This window comes from Tamandua tetradactyla, chromosome X (genome assembly GCF_023851605.1).
Source record: "Tamandua tetradactyla isolate mTamTet1 chromosome X, mTamTet1.pri, whole genome shotgun sequence".
Classification (NCBI taxonomy): Eukaryota; Metazoa; Chordata; class Mammalia; order Pilosa; family Myrmecophagidae; genus Tamandua; species Tamandua tetradactyla.
In genome coordinates this window covers 121,904,236-121,920,882 of record NC_135353.1, presented here as the reverse complement: position 1 = coordinate 121,920,882, position 16,647 = coordinate 121,904,236, and the positions used below count along the sequence as shown (strand labels likewise).

Sequence of the window (16,647 nt, the reverse complement as noted above, 5' to 3'; positions counted from 1 at the left end):
TTCTTTGCATCTCAAATCCCATCTCCCAGGTATTAGGCATTATTGAGATTATGGTTATCAGGATTAATCTAGTTTTCAGAAAACTCTTTGGAAGCATCTCTCCCTTTGCTATGCCCTGGAATAGAAGAAGCACACCCAAAACAATGCATACAAAGGAAACCAAGACTTTGTGTTGAAAGATTAACAACACATAAAAGCAATGAAAACAAGATGCATAATAGGAAATAGGCTGAGAGACATCAGATCAAATACATGTGTAACATTTACATCAAAATTGGCCAAAACAGTAGAATTTCCTACCGAAAAATAGAATGCTCTCATATTGGACTGGAAATAGCTAAAGTAGTTCTCAGATGAAAATACACAGCCCAAAATACATCTATAAATAAACCAGAAAAGGTGAAATTAATTGAATTACATTTTCAACTAAAGAAGTTAGAAGAAGAAAAAAATAGAAGAGTAGGTGGAAGATTTTTAGTGAAAATAAAAGCACAAATGAATGAATTAAAAAGTAGACAATGGTATAAATTCAAGAACTGGTCTTCAGGTGTACAGGGAATTTAAATAAAACTTCAGCATTAGTTTAGTTAATTTACGAAAAAGAAACCATGAATACACTCTATGAGAAATTATACTGGAGAAATGACCACAGATATAGAGGAAATTAAATGACTCATGACACAATTTTCCTCAAAATTATGCAAATATATTTAACAATTTTGATGGAATGGATGACTTTTAAAGACAATTACAAGGACTGCATTTATCTATGTATTGATAGATATATCAGTGTAAATACATACATAATCTATACAGACAAAATATGGAAAAATAGAGAAAGTGAAAAAGAGCTACCCGTAAAAAATGCACCATACTCAAATGACATCACTAGAGGATTCTATAAATGTTTAAGGACCAGAAAACACCAAGACAGTGAAAATTGTTCCAAGCTTATATTCTTTGAAGGGAGTTTAGACACTTCAAGGGTGAGCAATTCCATTCCATATTCCTAATGCTGAAAATACTCTGAGGCCCTGACTCAATCATTCTGCAGAGGGGTGATAAGACATGCTAAGGAATGTATGAGTCTATTCTACAGTATAGAAGGTACCACATTTTTCCATGTTTAACATATCCATAGGATTTCGCTCATCATGAGTTTTCCTATGCACGATACAGTCTGACTTTTGGAAAAAGGCCCTCCCACAATAAGGTTTCTCTCCTATATGGATTCTGATGTCCAGTGAGGTGTGCATGCTGGCAGAAGGATTTCTCGCCTTTACTGCGTTTGGAGTATGTGTTCTCAGTTAGGTGATCATCTGTGATTTCTGGGAAGAAGTCATCCTATATTCAGCATATTCAGAGGGTTTCTCCCAATATGGGTTTTCTGATGTATAACAAGTGGAGACTTCTCACAGACGGCCTTCCCACATTCACTACATTCATATAGCTTCTCTCCATTATGAACTCTTTGATATATACTGTGATGTGACTTCAGGGAAAAAGCCCTTCCACATTCAGTACATTCATAATTATCTGATGAATAATGAGAGGTGATTTCTGGAAGAAAGCTTTGCCACATTGACTATACTCATAAGGTTTTCCCTTGTATGAATTCTCTGGTGTATAATAAAAGGTGATTTCTGAGAAAAGCCTTTTTCACATTCAGCATATCTGTAAGGTTTCTCTCCAGTATGAAGTCTTTGATGTCAAGAGAAGTGAGACTTCTGGGAAAAGGCCTTCCCACACTCAATACAGACATATGGTTTCTCTCCTTTATGAATTCCTTGTGTCCTATGAGTTGGGACTGCTGGCAGAAGGTTTTCCCATATTCATTACACTTATAGGGTTTCTCTCCAGTATGTGTTCTCTGATATATGATAAGCTGTGTCTTCCGAGGGAAGGTCTTCCCACATTCAGTGCGTTCATAGGGTTTCTCCCCAGTATGAGTTATCTGGTGTATAAAAAGATGAGACTCCTCACAGAAGACTTTCTCACATTGACCGCATTCAAAGGGATTCTCTCTGGTATGAACTCACTGATGTATAAGATGTGACTTCTGGGAGAAGGCTTTTTGACAACACATTCATAGGGTTTCTCCCCATTATGAAGCCTCTGATGCACAATTAGGTGTGATTTCTCACTAAAGGCTTTTTATAATCTTCACATACATATAATTTCTCACCAACATGAATTCTCTGATGTATAATGAACCACAAATTCTCGATAAAACCTTTCCCACACACAATACAAGTACTGGGTTTCTGCCCAGCTTGAACTTTCTTATACTGAATATAAGCTTGTTTATGGCTGATAAATTTTCCACATTGACAATCTCCACAGAGTTTCATTCCAGTATGAATTTTCTCTGGCACACAACAAGAAACACTATAGTAAGTGATCTCCCACATCCAAATATTTCAGTGGAGTTCTTTCTTGCATAGCTCCTGTTATAATTTAGTAAGTCTAAACTAAGCCTCAAACTCTTTTCATTTGAATCAAAATTGTGGAGGTTTTTACCTGAAGGATCAAAGTCTGTGCACCTAGCAAATATGTTTCTATATGCATCATATTTGGAGGCTTTCTTCTCAGTCAATGTCTCATTGCTGATGCCTGTGACCTGCCTGAAAACCTCATCTTGGTTTCCTAGATATGTATCTATCTGACCATCAATATGCCAAACTTTTAAAATAGAGTACAACGAATTACTCTTTGGAGCCTTTCCAATTTCTCTCTTTGAAAGGAAAGTCCTCCTGAAATGATCTGCTGGGAAGATTCATGGCTTTTCTTCTTGTCTGAAAGAAAAAGGTAAAATTAAGAAGATACAAAACATAGCAATGGAAAGAAGCACTAGAAAGGTGGCTGCTGCAGATGGCTGTTGTAAAGAAAGCCTGATAAATGTTATGGAAGAAAGGAGGCCATTGATGTCAGGCAAGAAGAAGATGCCCCCTTTATCATCTACTCTATTCTCACCTAGACAATTCTCTCTGTATGAGCCACAGGTCATCTCCCTGTCCCAATTTGAAGATTATATCTGGGTTTGTACCTGAATAAATTATGATAGTCTTGGCCTTGTATCTCAGAAATGCATGAGGAGAAGGAGTAGTTTCAGGGGCCTCTCAACAAAGACGGATCCTTAACTCATACCATGCCCAAAAATAAATTCCAGAGGCAACAAGAATATAAACACAAAAAAACTGAAACCTCAAAATAAAACATTTTGTTAAGGGAAAATAACAAAAGTCTTGGTCTTCACATCTCTGAAGGATAAGGAGGATTAGGTTCATTAAGTTACATAGGGATTCTGCCCTTACTGACAGAGACCAGGTGGCTATAGGTCTCCAGCATCACATCCCTGTGCAAGGTCTTCTGAACAGGATCCACTTGCTGCCACTCTTCCTGGGTGAAATGCACAGCCATGTCCTCAAATGTCGCTCATTCCTATTATAACATATTCCTGTACAATCTGCTCATTGTTCACAGGTAAACCACAGTAATGCATGTAGGATGCCTACTGTGCACATAGTTGGGTAGCATACTTTATGAGAGAAACACTGGGAAATCCTGGCATTAGCAAGGAAGAGAATAGAGAGTCTAGAAATAGGTGCAAATGGGAAACTTGAAAATATACTAATGGTGGCATTATAAATAAGAATGGAGGGGATAGATTATATAAAACTGGGTAGCAATAAAAATTCACATATAAAGCTGGATTCCCAACCTCACACTCTACACAAAAATAAATTTGAGCACAAAAAAGGTCTTTATAAATTTTAAAATATTGAAATTATTCCAAGCACTTTCTCTGATCACAATGGGATGAAGCTGGATCTCAATAACCACCAAAGAACGAGAATATTCACAAATATATGGAGATTAAATAACACAATCTTAAACAACCAGTGAGTCAAAGAAGAAATTGCTAGAGAACTCAGTAGCTATCTGGAGATTAATGAAAATAAGAATACAAATTATCAGAATGTATGGGATGCAGCAAAGGCTGTGTTCTAGTTTGATAGCTGCTGGAATGCCATATACCAGAAACGAATCTCCAGGGAGATGATCTAATTACAGTTTCAAACATACAATGCTGAATAGGGATTAGAAGAATTGGCCGCCTTTACAAAATGGGATTAAGATTAAAACATGGCTTTTCTAGGGTACATACCTCATTTCAAACCAGTACAAGCTGTGCTGAGAGGGAAATTTATTGCTCAAAATGCTTATATTAAAAAACAAAATCGAGGACTTAACAGCAAACCTGGAGGAACTTGAGAAAAACAAACTAACCCCAAAGCAAATAGGAGAAGAGGAATAACAAAAATTAAAACAGAAAGAAATGAATGGGAGAATAAGCGAACAATAGAAAGAATCAATAAAACCAAAAGTTGGTTCTTTGAGAAAATCAATAAAATTGATGGGCCATCTGATGAATCCCAGAGTGATTTGATCAGTGAGTGGAAAAGTACTTGCAAGTCCCCTTTGAGGAATGATGAGAACAGAGGAAAATTCAACCTCCCCAAATTGAATGCTTGATATTCTCACAAGCAGTGTGGACAACCAAAGCTATAGGCTAAGCCCCCAGTCTTGGGGCTTGTTCATAGGAAACTTAACCCCACAAAGGATAGGTCAAGCCTACTTAAAATTAGGCCTAAGAGTCACCCCCAAGAGAGCCTCTTTTGTTGCTCAGATGTGGCCTCTCTCGCTCCAGCCAACACAACAAGAAACTCACCACCCTTCCCCTGTCTATGTGGGACATGACTCTCAGGAGTGTGGACCTTCCTGGCAACGTGGAACAGAAATCCTAGAATGAGCTGGGACTCAGCTTCAAGGGATTGAGAAAACCTTCTCGACCAAAAGGGGGAAGAATGAAATGAGACAAAGTGTGAATGGTGGAGAGATGCAAACAGAATTGAGAGGTTATCTTGGGGGTTATTCTTACGCATTAAGTAGATATCACCTTGTTATTCAAGATATAATGGAGAGGCTGGAGGGAACTGCCTGAAAATGTAGAGCTGTGTTCCAGTAACCATGTTTCTTGATGATGACTGAATAATGATATAGCTTTCACAATGTGACTGTGTGACTGTGAAAACTTTGTGCCTGATGCTCCTTTTATCTACCTTGTCAACAGACGAGTAGAACATATGGAATAAAAATAAATAATAGGGGGAACAAATGTTAAGATAAATTTAGTTGAAATGCTAGTGATCAATGAAAGAGGGGGTAAGGGTATGGTATGCATACATTTTTTTCTGTTTTCATTTTATTTCTTTTTCTGAATAGATGCAAATGTTCCAAGAAATTATTATGATGATGAATATAGAACTATGAGATGATATTGTGAATTACTGATTATACACGTAAAACGGAATGATCAAAATAGGAATGTCTGCATTTGCTTTGTGTTTTTTTGGTATTTTAAAAAATAAAATAAAATGAATTAAAAAAAATTGATGGGCCACTAGCAAGATTGCAAAGGAAAAAAAAAGATGATGCAAAAAAGCAAAATCAGAAATGAGAAGGGGTGCACTACCACTCATAAAAGGATAGTGTGAACAACTATACACCAACAAATTAGACAACTTAGATGAAATAGACAAATTCCTGGAGACACACAAACAAGCACTGACTCAGCAGAAATAGATCTCAACAAACCAATAGCAAGGAAAAAGATTCAATCAGTCTTCAAAAATCTTCCCACAAAGAAAAGCCCAGGGCCAGATGGCTTCACAGGAGAATTTTATCAAATATTCCAGAAAGAACTATCACCAATTTGGCTGAAACTTTTCCCAACAATTGAGGAAAAAGGAACTCTACCTAATTCATTTTATGAAGATAATATCATTTTAATACCAAAACTGGGTAAAGATGCTATAAGAAAGGAAAACTACAGGCCAATCTCCTTAATGAACACAGATGCAAAAATTCTCAATAAAATATTAGCAAATCAAATTCAACAGCACATTAAAAGAATTATACACCATGACAAAGTAGGATCTACACCAGGAATGCAAGGATGGTGTGTTAGTTAGATTCAGTTCTCAACTTGGCCAGGTGAGCATACCAAGTTTTGTTGCTGTGGACATAAGCCAATGGTACGTGAACCTCATCTGTTGCTAATTACATCTGCAGTCGGCTAGGAGGCACGACTGCTGCAATGAGTGACATCTGACTTAATTGGCTGGTGCCTAAATGAGAGAGCACAACATAGCACAGCCTAACCAGCTCGGCATTCCTCATCCCAGCACTCGCAGCTCAGCCCAGGCCTTTGGAGATGCAGAAAGAAGTCGCCCTGGGGAAAGTTGTTGGAACTCAAGGGGCTGGAGAGAAGGCCAGCAGAGACCGTCCTGTGCCTTCCACGTAAGAAAGAACCTCAGTGGAAAGTTAGCTGCCTTTCCTCTGAAGAACTAACAAAATAAATCCCCTTTTATTAAAAGCCAATCTGTCTCTGGTGTGTTGCATTCCGGCAGCTAGCAAACTAAAACAGATGGTTTAACACAAGAAAATCGATTAATGTAATACAGCACATTAGCTAATCAAACGGGAAAAATCATACGATCATCTCAATTGACGTTGAAAAAGCATTCAACAAATTCAGCATTCTTTTCTGATAAAAATGCTCCAAAAGATAGATATCAAAGATAACTACCTCAATATGATAAAGGAAATATATGAAAAACTGATAGCCAGCACCATACTCAATGGATAGAGACTGAAAGCCTCCTCTCCCTAAGATCAGGTAAAAGACAAGGATGCCCAGTGTCACCACTTTTACTCAACTTTGTGCTAGAAGTTCTACCTAAAGCAATCAGGAAGGACAAAGAAATAAATGGCATCCAAATTGGAAAGGAAGAAGTAAAACTCTCATTATTTGAAGATGATATAACAGTATACTTGGAAGATCCTGAGAAATCTACAGCAAAAGTTACTTGAGCTAATAAATAAATTCAGCAAGGAGGTGGGAAATAAAATAAATGTGCAAAAATCAGTAACATTTCGATACACAAGCAATGAGCTAGCTGAGGAGTCAGTTAAGGAAAAAATTCCATTCAAAGCAGCAACTAAAAGAATCAAATACATAGGAATGAACTTAACTAGGAATGTAAAGGACTTGTACACAGAAAACTACATAACATTGCTAAAAGAAATCAAAGAAAATCTACATAAGTGGAAAGACATTCCCTGCTCATGGATACGAAAGCTAAATATAGTTAAGATGTCAATTCTCCCCAAATTAACCTACAGATTCAACACAGTACCAATAAAATTCCAACAGCCTACTTTGAAGATTTGGAAAAGCTAACTACAAAACTCATCTGGAAGGAAAAGTGACCCTGAATAGCTAAAAGCATCCTTAAAAAGAAGAACAAAGTGGGAGGATTAACACTGTCTCGCTTTAAAACCTATTATAAAGCCACCAGGGTGGAAACAGCATGGTACTGGCACAAAGGCAGAAGCATTGGCCAATGGAATTGAATCAAGAGTGCAGAAATAGACCACCAAATCTATGGTCAACTGATTTCTGACAAGACTCCCAAATCCTCTGAACTGGGACAAAACAGTCTTCTCAATAAATGGGCATGGGAGAACTGAATATCAATAGTCAAAGAATGAAAGAGGACCCTTACCTTACACCCCATACAAAAATTAACTCAAAGTAGATCAAACACCTAAATATAAGGACTAGCACCATAAAGCTTCTAGAAGAAAATGTAGGGTAACATCTTCAAGACCTAGTAAAGGAGGTAGCTTCCTAAACTTTATACCCAAAGCACAAGCAACAAAAGAAAAATTAGATAAATGGGAACTTCTCAAAATCAAATACTTCTGCACCTCAAAAGACTTTGTCAAAAAGGTGAAGAGGCAGCCAACTCAATGGGAGAAAATATTTGGAAATCACATATCAGACAAAGGTTTGATTTCCTGTATATATAAATAAATCATACAACTCAATAACAAAAGAACAAGCAACCCAATTATAAAGTGGGCTAAAGATATGAATAGGCATTTTTTCTGAAGAGCAAATACAGATAGCTCAAGATTGCATGAAAAGATGCTCATTTTCACTGCCTATAAGGGGAATCCAGATAAAGACTACAATGAGATACCACCTCACACCTATGAGAATGGCTGCTAAAAAGCAAACAGGAAACTATAAATGTTGGAGAGAATGTGGAGAAACTAGGACACTTATGCACTGCTGGTAGAAATGTATAATGCTACAGCCACTATGGAAGACTGTTTGGCAGTTCCTTAGGAAACTAAATATTGAGTTGCCCTATGACCCAGCACAGGGGTATATTCCCAGAAGATTTGAAAGCAGTGACACAAACAGCTATTTGCATGCCGACGCTCATAGCAGCATTATTCACAATCGCCAAAAGTGGGAAACAAATCAAATGTCTGTCAATAGATGAGTGGATCAACAAATGTGTTATATGCATACAATGGAATATTATGGGGTAGTAAGACAAAATGACATCCTGAAGCACATGACAAGATGGACGAGCCTTGAAGACATAATGCTGAGTGAAATTAACCAGATACAAAATGATAGATACTGTATGATTCCACTTTTATGACCAGCATAAAGGTATGATCAGAGGCTTATAATACAGAATACAGGGTACTTAGAGATACATAGAAACTAGAGATGGGTGAACCATTAGCTAATGAGGTTGAACTACTCTGGAGGTTGTTCTTATGCAAGCTTCAAGTAGACCTTCCTACCTATCATAACCCGCCAACCCCCAACCAGGACCATTCCAGCCAATCCTAAAGAACACTTGGGGAGATTTATAAGATTCCACAAGGGTTCCAGTCACTAGAGTAACCTGCCAGAAACTTACAACCTCCAGATGGGTCCCTGGTCCAGATAAGTCCTGAAACCTAGCCCAGCCTCTCCAGAACATCAGATAGTTCCATCTCCCTACCCCATATAAATGACAGAAATGTCCAATATGAAAAATTTATTTATATTATTTTTCAATAAAAAGAAGGAAAACCATCGATTGTGATGATCAAAAATATTTAAACCCTTTAGCCTCCTATATTCTGGAGCAGCTAGAAGGAAAAATATGAGAGGATCATATGGTAGCCCATGACAAACTCTGGGATCTTTCCTGTAACCACTTGTTGAAGAGTGCTTTGAAAATTATTGCTTTTTTAATTTCTTTGCTTTGTATATAAATCATACTATACAATAAAGAAAGTTAAAATAAATTTGAGGGAATTCTGGGAAGATGGTTTAATAAGATAGATTGAGTTCAACCCTGTTCCAAGAAACAGCTAGAGAAGGGACCAGAAGGCAACTGAGACAGTGATTCCAGGGTGTAAGTAACCTGGGAGAGTCTTCTGCACCATATAGGGTGTCCCTGGTTGCAGAAGCTGAGGAACTGAGGAGCAGAGAACCGGAAACCATCTGGTTGGTACAAACAGCCTAACATGGAAGCCTGGAACCCTCAGGAGTGCACGGATGGGGAGACAAGGACTAGGAAGTAAGCCAAGCCACATTCCTTCAATGCAATACCTTCACCAGCACAGCCCCCAAACCCACAACTCACCCTACACCCCGTGCATCTGAACCCTGTCACCCACCCCCCCAACCGTGCTCCAAGCGCCTCTGCCCCGCCAACCCCTCATGCACGTACCCACTCCACAACCCCACCCCAAGCACGTGCACGCCTGCCCCAGCCCAACCCACCTCTCCTGCAAAAGTGCAACCTCTCTCCACCCCTCCCGACCCCTACCTCCCAGTCCCTGAACCTGCAGGCAGTAGACAGTGCATAAAGGCTGCGGGTGCTTACCTCTGTATTCAGGCTACACCAACCCCCAGCTCATACACTTGTGCAGCTCTACCCCACCCCACCTGAGCTCTGCACATGTGTACATCAGTTTACAGCCCTCCCAGACCTGCATATGTGCACAACCCCAGTCATATCCCCCAGCTTTGGGCAAGCACTGACCTGTGCAGCTGTGTCAAATCCGACCCCAGCCCATGAAAGTGTAAAACGGACCACTACCATAGCTCTGTGCATGTGCACAAAGGCCCCACGCCCTAGACTTGCACACACCAGGGCCATGCCTCCTAGACCCATGCATCTGTACAGCCACACACACACACACTCCACCCCTGCCACTGGGCATCCACATTCACAGTCACCAGTATAGCATTACCAACCTCTGCCTATACCTGTGCTGCAGTGTACATCACCGCATTTTTGTGCCCACCCTGCACCCTGCATCCTGCTCCACATTCATCGAGCAAATACAACGCTTTAGACTACTGAAGGAAATCAACTTCCAAAGTAAGCCAATCAAGATATTTACATGCCGTGAAGACAACAGATCACTAAGTATATCATGATATAGCCAAAACCTAATCAGCAAATTAAAACACCAGAGGAGACACAGACATTGGAACAACAATTCAAAGATGTTCATATAACTTTACTAACTAAAATAAATGGGATGGCTAATGACATGAAGGAGATCAAGAAGACACTAGAAGAAGATAAAGAAGAGTGTGAAAGGATAAATAGAAAAATAGCATATATAAGAGAGATTAAGGATGCTGTAGACCAAATAAAAAACATGCTAGAGACACCCAACAGCAGATTTGAAGAGGAAGAAGAAAGAATAAGTGAACTAGAGGATAGGACAACTGATTTTGAACACTCAAAACAACAAATGGCAAAAAAAGATGGAAAATTTTGAATTGTATCTAAGGAAAAATTTGAATGGTGGACAAAGCAAAGCCCAAAAAGGTAAGAATCATTGGTGTCCCAGAAGGAGAAGGGAGGAGTAAAGGGCTAGGAAGAGTAGTTGAGGATACAATGGGGGGAAGCTTCCCAACCCTTATAAAGGATATAAATATGCAAGTCAAAGAAGCTCAAAGAACTCGAAATAGAATAAATCCAAATAGGCCTTCCCCAAGACACATACTAATCAGTCTGTCATATATTGAAAAGAAGCAGAAATCCAGAAAGTGGAAAAAGTAAAGCAATCTACAACATACAAGGGTAATCTCGTAACACTGAGTTCAGACTACTCAACTGGCACCATGGAGGCAAGAAGGCAAGGGTATGATATATTTAAGATACTGAAAGAGAAAGACTTCCAGCCGATAATTCTGTACCCAGACAAATTGTCCTTCAAAACTGAGAGAGAGAGAGCAAAGTTTTCACAGACAAACATATCCTGAAAGAATTTGTCAGCAAGAGACCAGCCCTACAAGAAATACTAAAGGGATTTTTGCCAGTTGAAAAAAAAAAAAAAGACAAGAGATAGAGGTCTAGAGGAAGGAACAGAATCGAAGAGTACCAGTAAGGGTAACTTAAAAGATAAAAAGAGAAAGAGGGAAAAGAATATATATTTCTGACAAATAAAATCCAAAAGATAAGATGATGAATTCAAGAAACACCTTTTCAGTAATAATTTGAGTATTAATGGCCTAATTTACCAATTAAAAAAAGATATAGATGGGCAGAATGGATTGAAAATATAATCCAGCTATATACTGCTTATAAGAGACTCATCTTAGGCACAAGGATACAAACACATTGAAAGTGAAAGGTTAGAAAAAGAAGTTCCACGTAAGTTGTAACCAAAAGAAAGCAGGAGTAGCTACACTAATATCAGACAAAGTAAACTTTAAATGTGAAGACAGCAAAAGAGACAAAGAAGGACACTCTATATTAATTAAAGGGGAGATTCACTAAGAAGAATTAACAATCGTGAATGGTTATGCTCCCAGTCAAGGAGCTACAAAGATATGAGACAAACATTGGCCAAACTGAAGGGAGCAAAAGATGTTTCAACAATAACAGTAGGAGATTTCAATATACCACTCTCTTCTATAGGACAACAAGACAGAAGATTAACAAAGAAATAGAGAAGTTAAATAACTTGATAAATGAATTAGACCTAACAGACATATATAGGTCATTACACCCCAAAACACTACGATAAACAATCTTCTCTAGTGCTCATGGAACATTCTCCTGAATAGATCACATGCTGGGGCACAAAACAGGTCTTTATGAATTTTAAAAATTGAAATTATTCAAAGCACTTTCTCTGATCACAGTGGAATTAAGCTGGATATCAATAACCACCAAAGAATGAGAACACTCACAAATATATGGAGATTATATAACACACTCTTAAACAACCAGTAGGTTAAAGAAGAAATTGTTACAAAATCAGTAGCTGTCTGGAGACTAAAGAAAATGAGAATAAAACATATCAGAACTTATGGGATGCAGCAAAAGCTGTGCTGAGAGGGAAATTTATTACCTTAAATGCCTATATTAAAAAATGAGAAAGAGCAAAAATCAAGGACTTAACTGCTCACCTGGAGGAACCTGAGAAAGAATAACAAACTGACCCCAAAGCAAATAGAAGAAGATAAATAACAAAGATTAAAGCAGAGTTAAATGAATGGGAGAACAAAAGAACAATAGAAAGAATCATTAAACCAAAAGTTGGTTCTTTGAGAAAATCACTAAAATCAATGGGTCACTAGCAAGACTGACAAAGAATTAAAGAGAGAAGATGCAAAAAAAAAAAACAAAAACGAAATCAGAAATGACAAGCAAGGGGTGTGTTACCACAGACCATGGAGAAATAACAGAAATCATAAGAGGAAACTATGAACAACTATATGCCAACAAACAAGACAACTTAGATGAAATGGACAAATTCCTGGAAACACACAAACAAGCTACACCGACTCAGTAAGAAATGGAAGATCTCAACAAATCAATCACAAGTAAAGAGATTGAATCAGTCATCAAAAAACTTCCTACACAGTGACAGAATACTCACCTTTCATGCGTGAAACCCAGGTTCGATTCCCTGACTATGCACCTCCCCCCCAAAAAAAACTTCTTACAAAGGAAAGCCCAGGGTCAGATGGCTTCATAGGGGAATTTTATCAAACATTCTAAAAAGAACTAACACTAGACCTCCTCAAAGGTTTCCAGAAAGTTGAGGAAAAAAGAACACTACCTAACTCATTTTATGAAATTAATGTTAATACCAAAATTGGGTAAAGACGCTGTAAGAAAGGAAAACTACAGGCCAATCTCCCTAATGAACATAGATGCAAAAATTCTTAACAAAATACTAGCAAATAGACTCCAACAACACATTAAGAGTTATACACCATGACCAACTGGAGTTTATACCAGGTATGCTAGGATGGGTCAACACAAGAAAATCTATTAACATAATACCCATTTGATCAACAATTCTAAAGGGAAAAATCACATGATCGTCTCCATTGATGCTGAAAAAGTATTTGACACAACTCAAAATCCTTTTCTGATAAAAACACTTCAAAACATAGGAATCAAAGGTAACTTCCTCAATATGATAAACAGCATATTTGAAAAAACCAATGGCCAGCATCATACTCAATGGAGAGAATTGAAAGCTTTCCCCCCAAAATCAGGAACAGGAAAAGGATGCCCATTGTCACCACTATTATTCAACATTGTATTAGAAGTTCTAGAGCAATCAGGCAGGACAAAGAAATAAAAGGCATCCAAATTGGAAATGAAGAAGTAAAACTCTTATTCTTTGCAAATGACATGAGACTATACTTGGAAAATCCTGAGAAATTTACAGCAGAGTTACTTGAGATAATAAACAAATTCAGCAAGGTAGCAGGATATAAAATTAATGTGAAAACTCAGTAACGTTTCCATATAAGCAATGACCTAACTGAGGAGTCAGTTAAGGAAAAAAATCCATCCAAAATAGCAACTAAAAGAATCAAGTACTTAGGAATGACCTTAATGAGGGATGTAAAGGACTTGTACACAGAAAACAAAATAACATTGCTAAAAGAAATCAAAAGAGATCTAAATAGGTGAAAAGACATTCCCTGCTCATGGATAGGAAGGTTAAATATAGTTAAGATGTAAATTCTACCCAAAGTGATCTACAGATTTAGCACAGTACCTATCAAAATTCCAACAACCTATTTTGAAGACTTGGAAAAGCTAGTTACCAAATTCATCTGGAAGAGAAGGAGACCAGGAATAGCTAAAAGCATCCTAAAAAAGAAGAACGAAGTGGGAGGATTAACACTTCCTGACTTTAAAATTTATTATAAAGCCACAGTGGTCAAAACAGCATGGTACTGGGCAGGTCACGGTGGCTCAGCAGGCAGAGTTCTCACCTGCCATGCTAGAGACCCGGGTTTGATTTCTGGTGCCTGCCCATGCAAAAAAAAAGGAAAAAACAGCATGGTACTGGCACAAAGATAGAAGGATTGACCAATGGAATCGAATTGAGAGTGCAGAAATAGATCACCGAATCTATGGTCAACTGATTTTTGACAAGATCCCCAAATTCACTGAACTGGAACAAAACAGTCTTTTCAATAAATGGGCATAGGAGAACTGGATATCAAAAGCCAAAAGAATGAAAGAGGACTCTTAACTTGCACCCTATACAAAAATTAACTCAAAGTAGACCAAACACCTAAATATAAGACTAGCACCATAAATCTTCTAGAAGAAAATGTAGGGAAACATCTTCAAGACCTAGTAAAGGAGGTAGCTTCCTAAACTTTACACCCAAAGCACAAGCAACAAAAGAAAAATTTGATAAATGGGAATGCCTCAAAATCAAATGCTTCTGCACCTCAAAAGATTTTGTCAAAAAGGTAAAGAGGCAGCCAACTCAATGGGAGAAAATGTTTGGAAATCACACATCGGGTAAAGGTTTGATAACCTGTACACATAAAGAAATCATACAACTCAACAACAAAAGAACAAACAACCCAATTATAAAATGGGGTAAAGATATGAAAAGGCATTTTTCAGAAGAGCAAATACAGATGGCTCAAAAGCAAATGAAGAGATGCTCATTTTCACTGGCTATAAGGGAAATGCAGCTCAAGACTACAATGAGATACCACCTCACACCTATAAGAATGGCTGCTATTAAACAAACAGGAAACTATAAATATTAGAGAGGACGTAGAGAAACTGGGACACTTATGCACTGCTGGTAGGAATGTATAATGGTACAGCCACTATGGAAGATTGTTTGGAGGTTCCTTAGGAAACTAAATATCAAGTTGCCCTATAACCCAGCAATAGCACTACTTGGTATATACTCAGAAGAGCTGAAAGCAACGACACAAACAGACATTTGCACACCGATGTTCATAGCAGCATTATTCACAATCACCAAAAGATGGAAACAAACCAAATGCCCATCAACAGATAAGTGGATCAACAAAATGTGGTATATACATACAACGGAATATTATGCAGAAGTAAGACAAAATGATATCCTGAAGCACATGAGAAGATGGATAAGCCTTGAGAACATAATGCTGAGTGAAAGACGCCAGATACAAAAAGATAGATACTGTATGATTCCACTTTTATTTATCATTTTACCCATGATAAAGGTAAATTCAGAGGCTTATAATACAAAATATAGGGGACCTAGGAATATACAAAAACGAGAACGGGTGAACAGTCAGCTAATGAAGTTGAACTTAAATGTAAGAGAATAGATAGAAGTGAAGATGGTTCACTAGTGGGTCTCTAAGTAATATTACCATATTGAAGGTGAATATGATTGAAAGGGGTTGTATAGACCCACGTGTCCCACCAATTAACACTACAAATATAAATAAGTTTTGCAGGAATACTGCACAGGTGTAAATCTTGTACAAAGAGTGTATAATTTCAGAGTATCAGGGGAAAACTGCTATTGCATGCTGTGGGCTATGTTTAACAGGAAAACATCAACAGTACCACAGTAATACCAGGTGTAGATAGCGGGGCGGGAGGAGAAGAGTTACAGAGAAGTTTGAATTTCCTATTTGGTTAAGGTGTGTTTATTGGTTATCTTTCTCGGAAACAAGGAAATCATCTAAAATTGAGATTTTTTTTAATATACTGCTTTTTTGTATATATATTATTTTTTTTCTCCCTTAGTGTCATAGAAAATACCTTTATGCAATAGGCTTCTGCAGTAACCTATGTGCACAATAAATTTCAGTGCTGGGTGTGTACTGAACTGTCATCATCGGGTACCACCGACAATGTGGAATGTGATGTTTACTTGGCAAAACACTAACCACTGGCAAATTTGGAAGAATTCCCTCTCGTTTCCATCATCACCTAAAACTTTACCTTCTTAAACTGTAACGTACTAATCATATACCTAAGCATATACAAAATGTTAAACATTTATCTAATGATCCTCTGTCACGATGGTGGAATTCTTTAACCTGGCCATGGTGCCATTTATTAATAGGATTACTTTCTTTCTATACTGGTTTACTTGTATTCTGTTGTTTACTGTACTGTTACTGTGAATTATGGATGCAATGTCCGTCCTATGGTCAATGCCAACCGCTGTGTGGGGGTGGATTGTGGCAACCCAGGGGTGAGGACCCCCTCCCTTAGATTATGAAAAAAAAAAGAAAATGAAGCCTTAAGCTGTAGCAGCCTGTATGACCAAAGCTCAGGTTAGAAGAAAAGCAGCCTCTCCAGTGTGTGTGTGGGGGGGGGGGGGAGGGGGCAGGCGGACCAGGAATGGTCAAGCCACTTATCTAGTTATGCATTAAACAGAAGTTAAAACCTAAAGATTCTTCTGGCCACATCTTAA

The 16,647-nt window shown here is 38.0% G+C and overlaps 1 protein-coding gene across 1 annotated transcript; it reads right to left on the bottom strand.

The window, feature by feature from the left end:
* Positions 1-1,164: 1,164 nt before the first annotated feature.
* Positions 1,165-12,838, bottom strand: ZNF630 (zinc finger protein 630). The gene is given in 13 exon segments (XM_077147022.1): positions 1,165-1,292; positions 1,295-1,378; positions 1,381-1,539; positions 1,542-1,607; positions 1,610-1,786; positions 1,789-2,082; positions 2,085-2,156; positions 2,159-2,401; positions 2,404-2,718; positions 2,721-2,807; positions 2,972-3,065; positions 3,325-3,434; positions 12,832-12,838. Coding segments are annotated over 13 exon segments (1,836 nt in total).
* Positions 12,839-16,647: the final 3,809 nt, after the last annotated feature.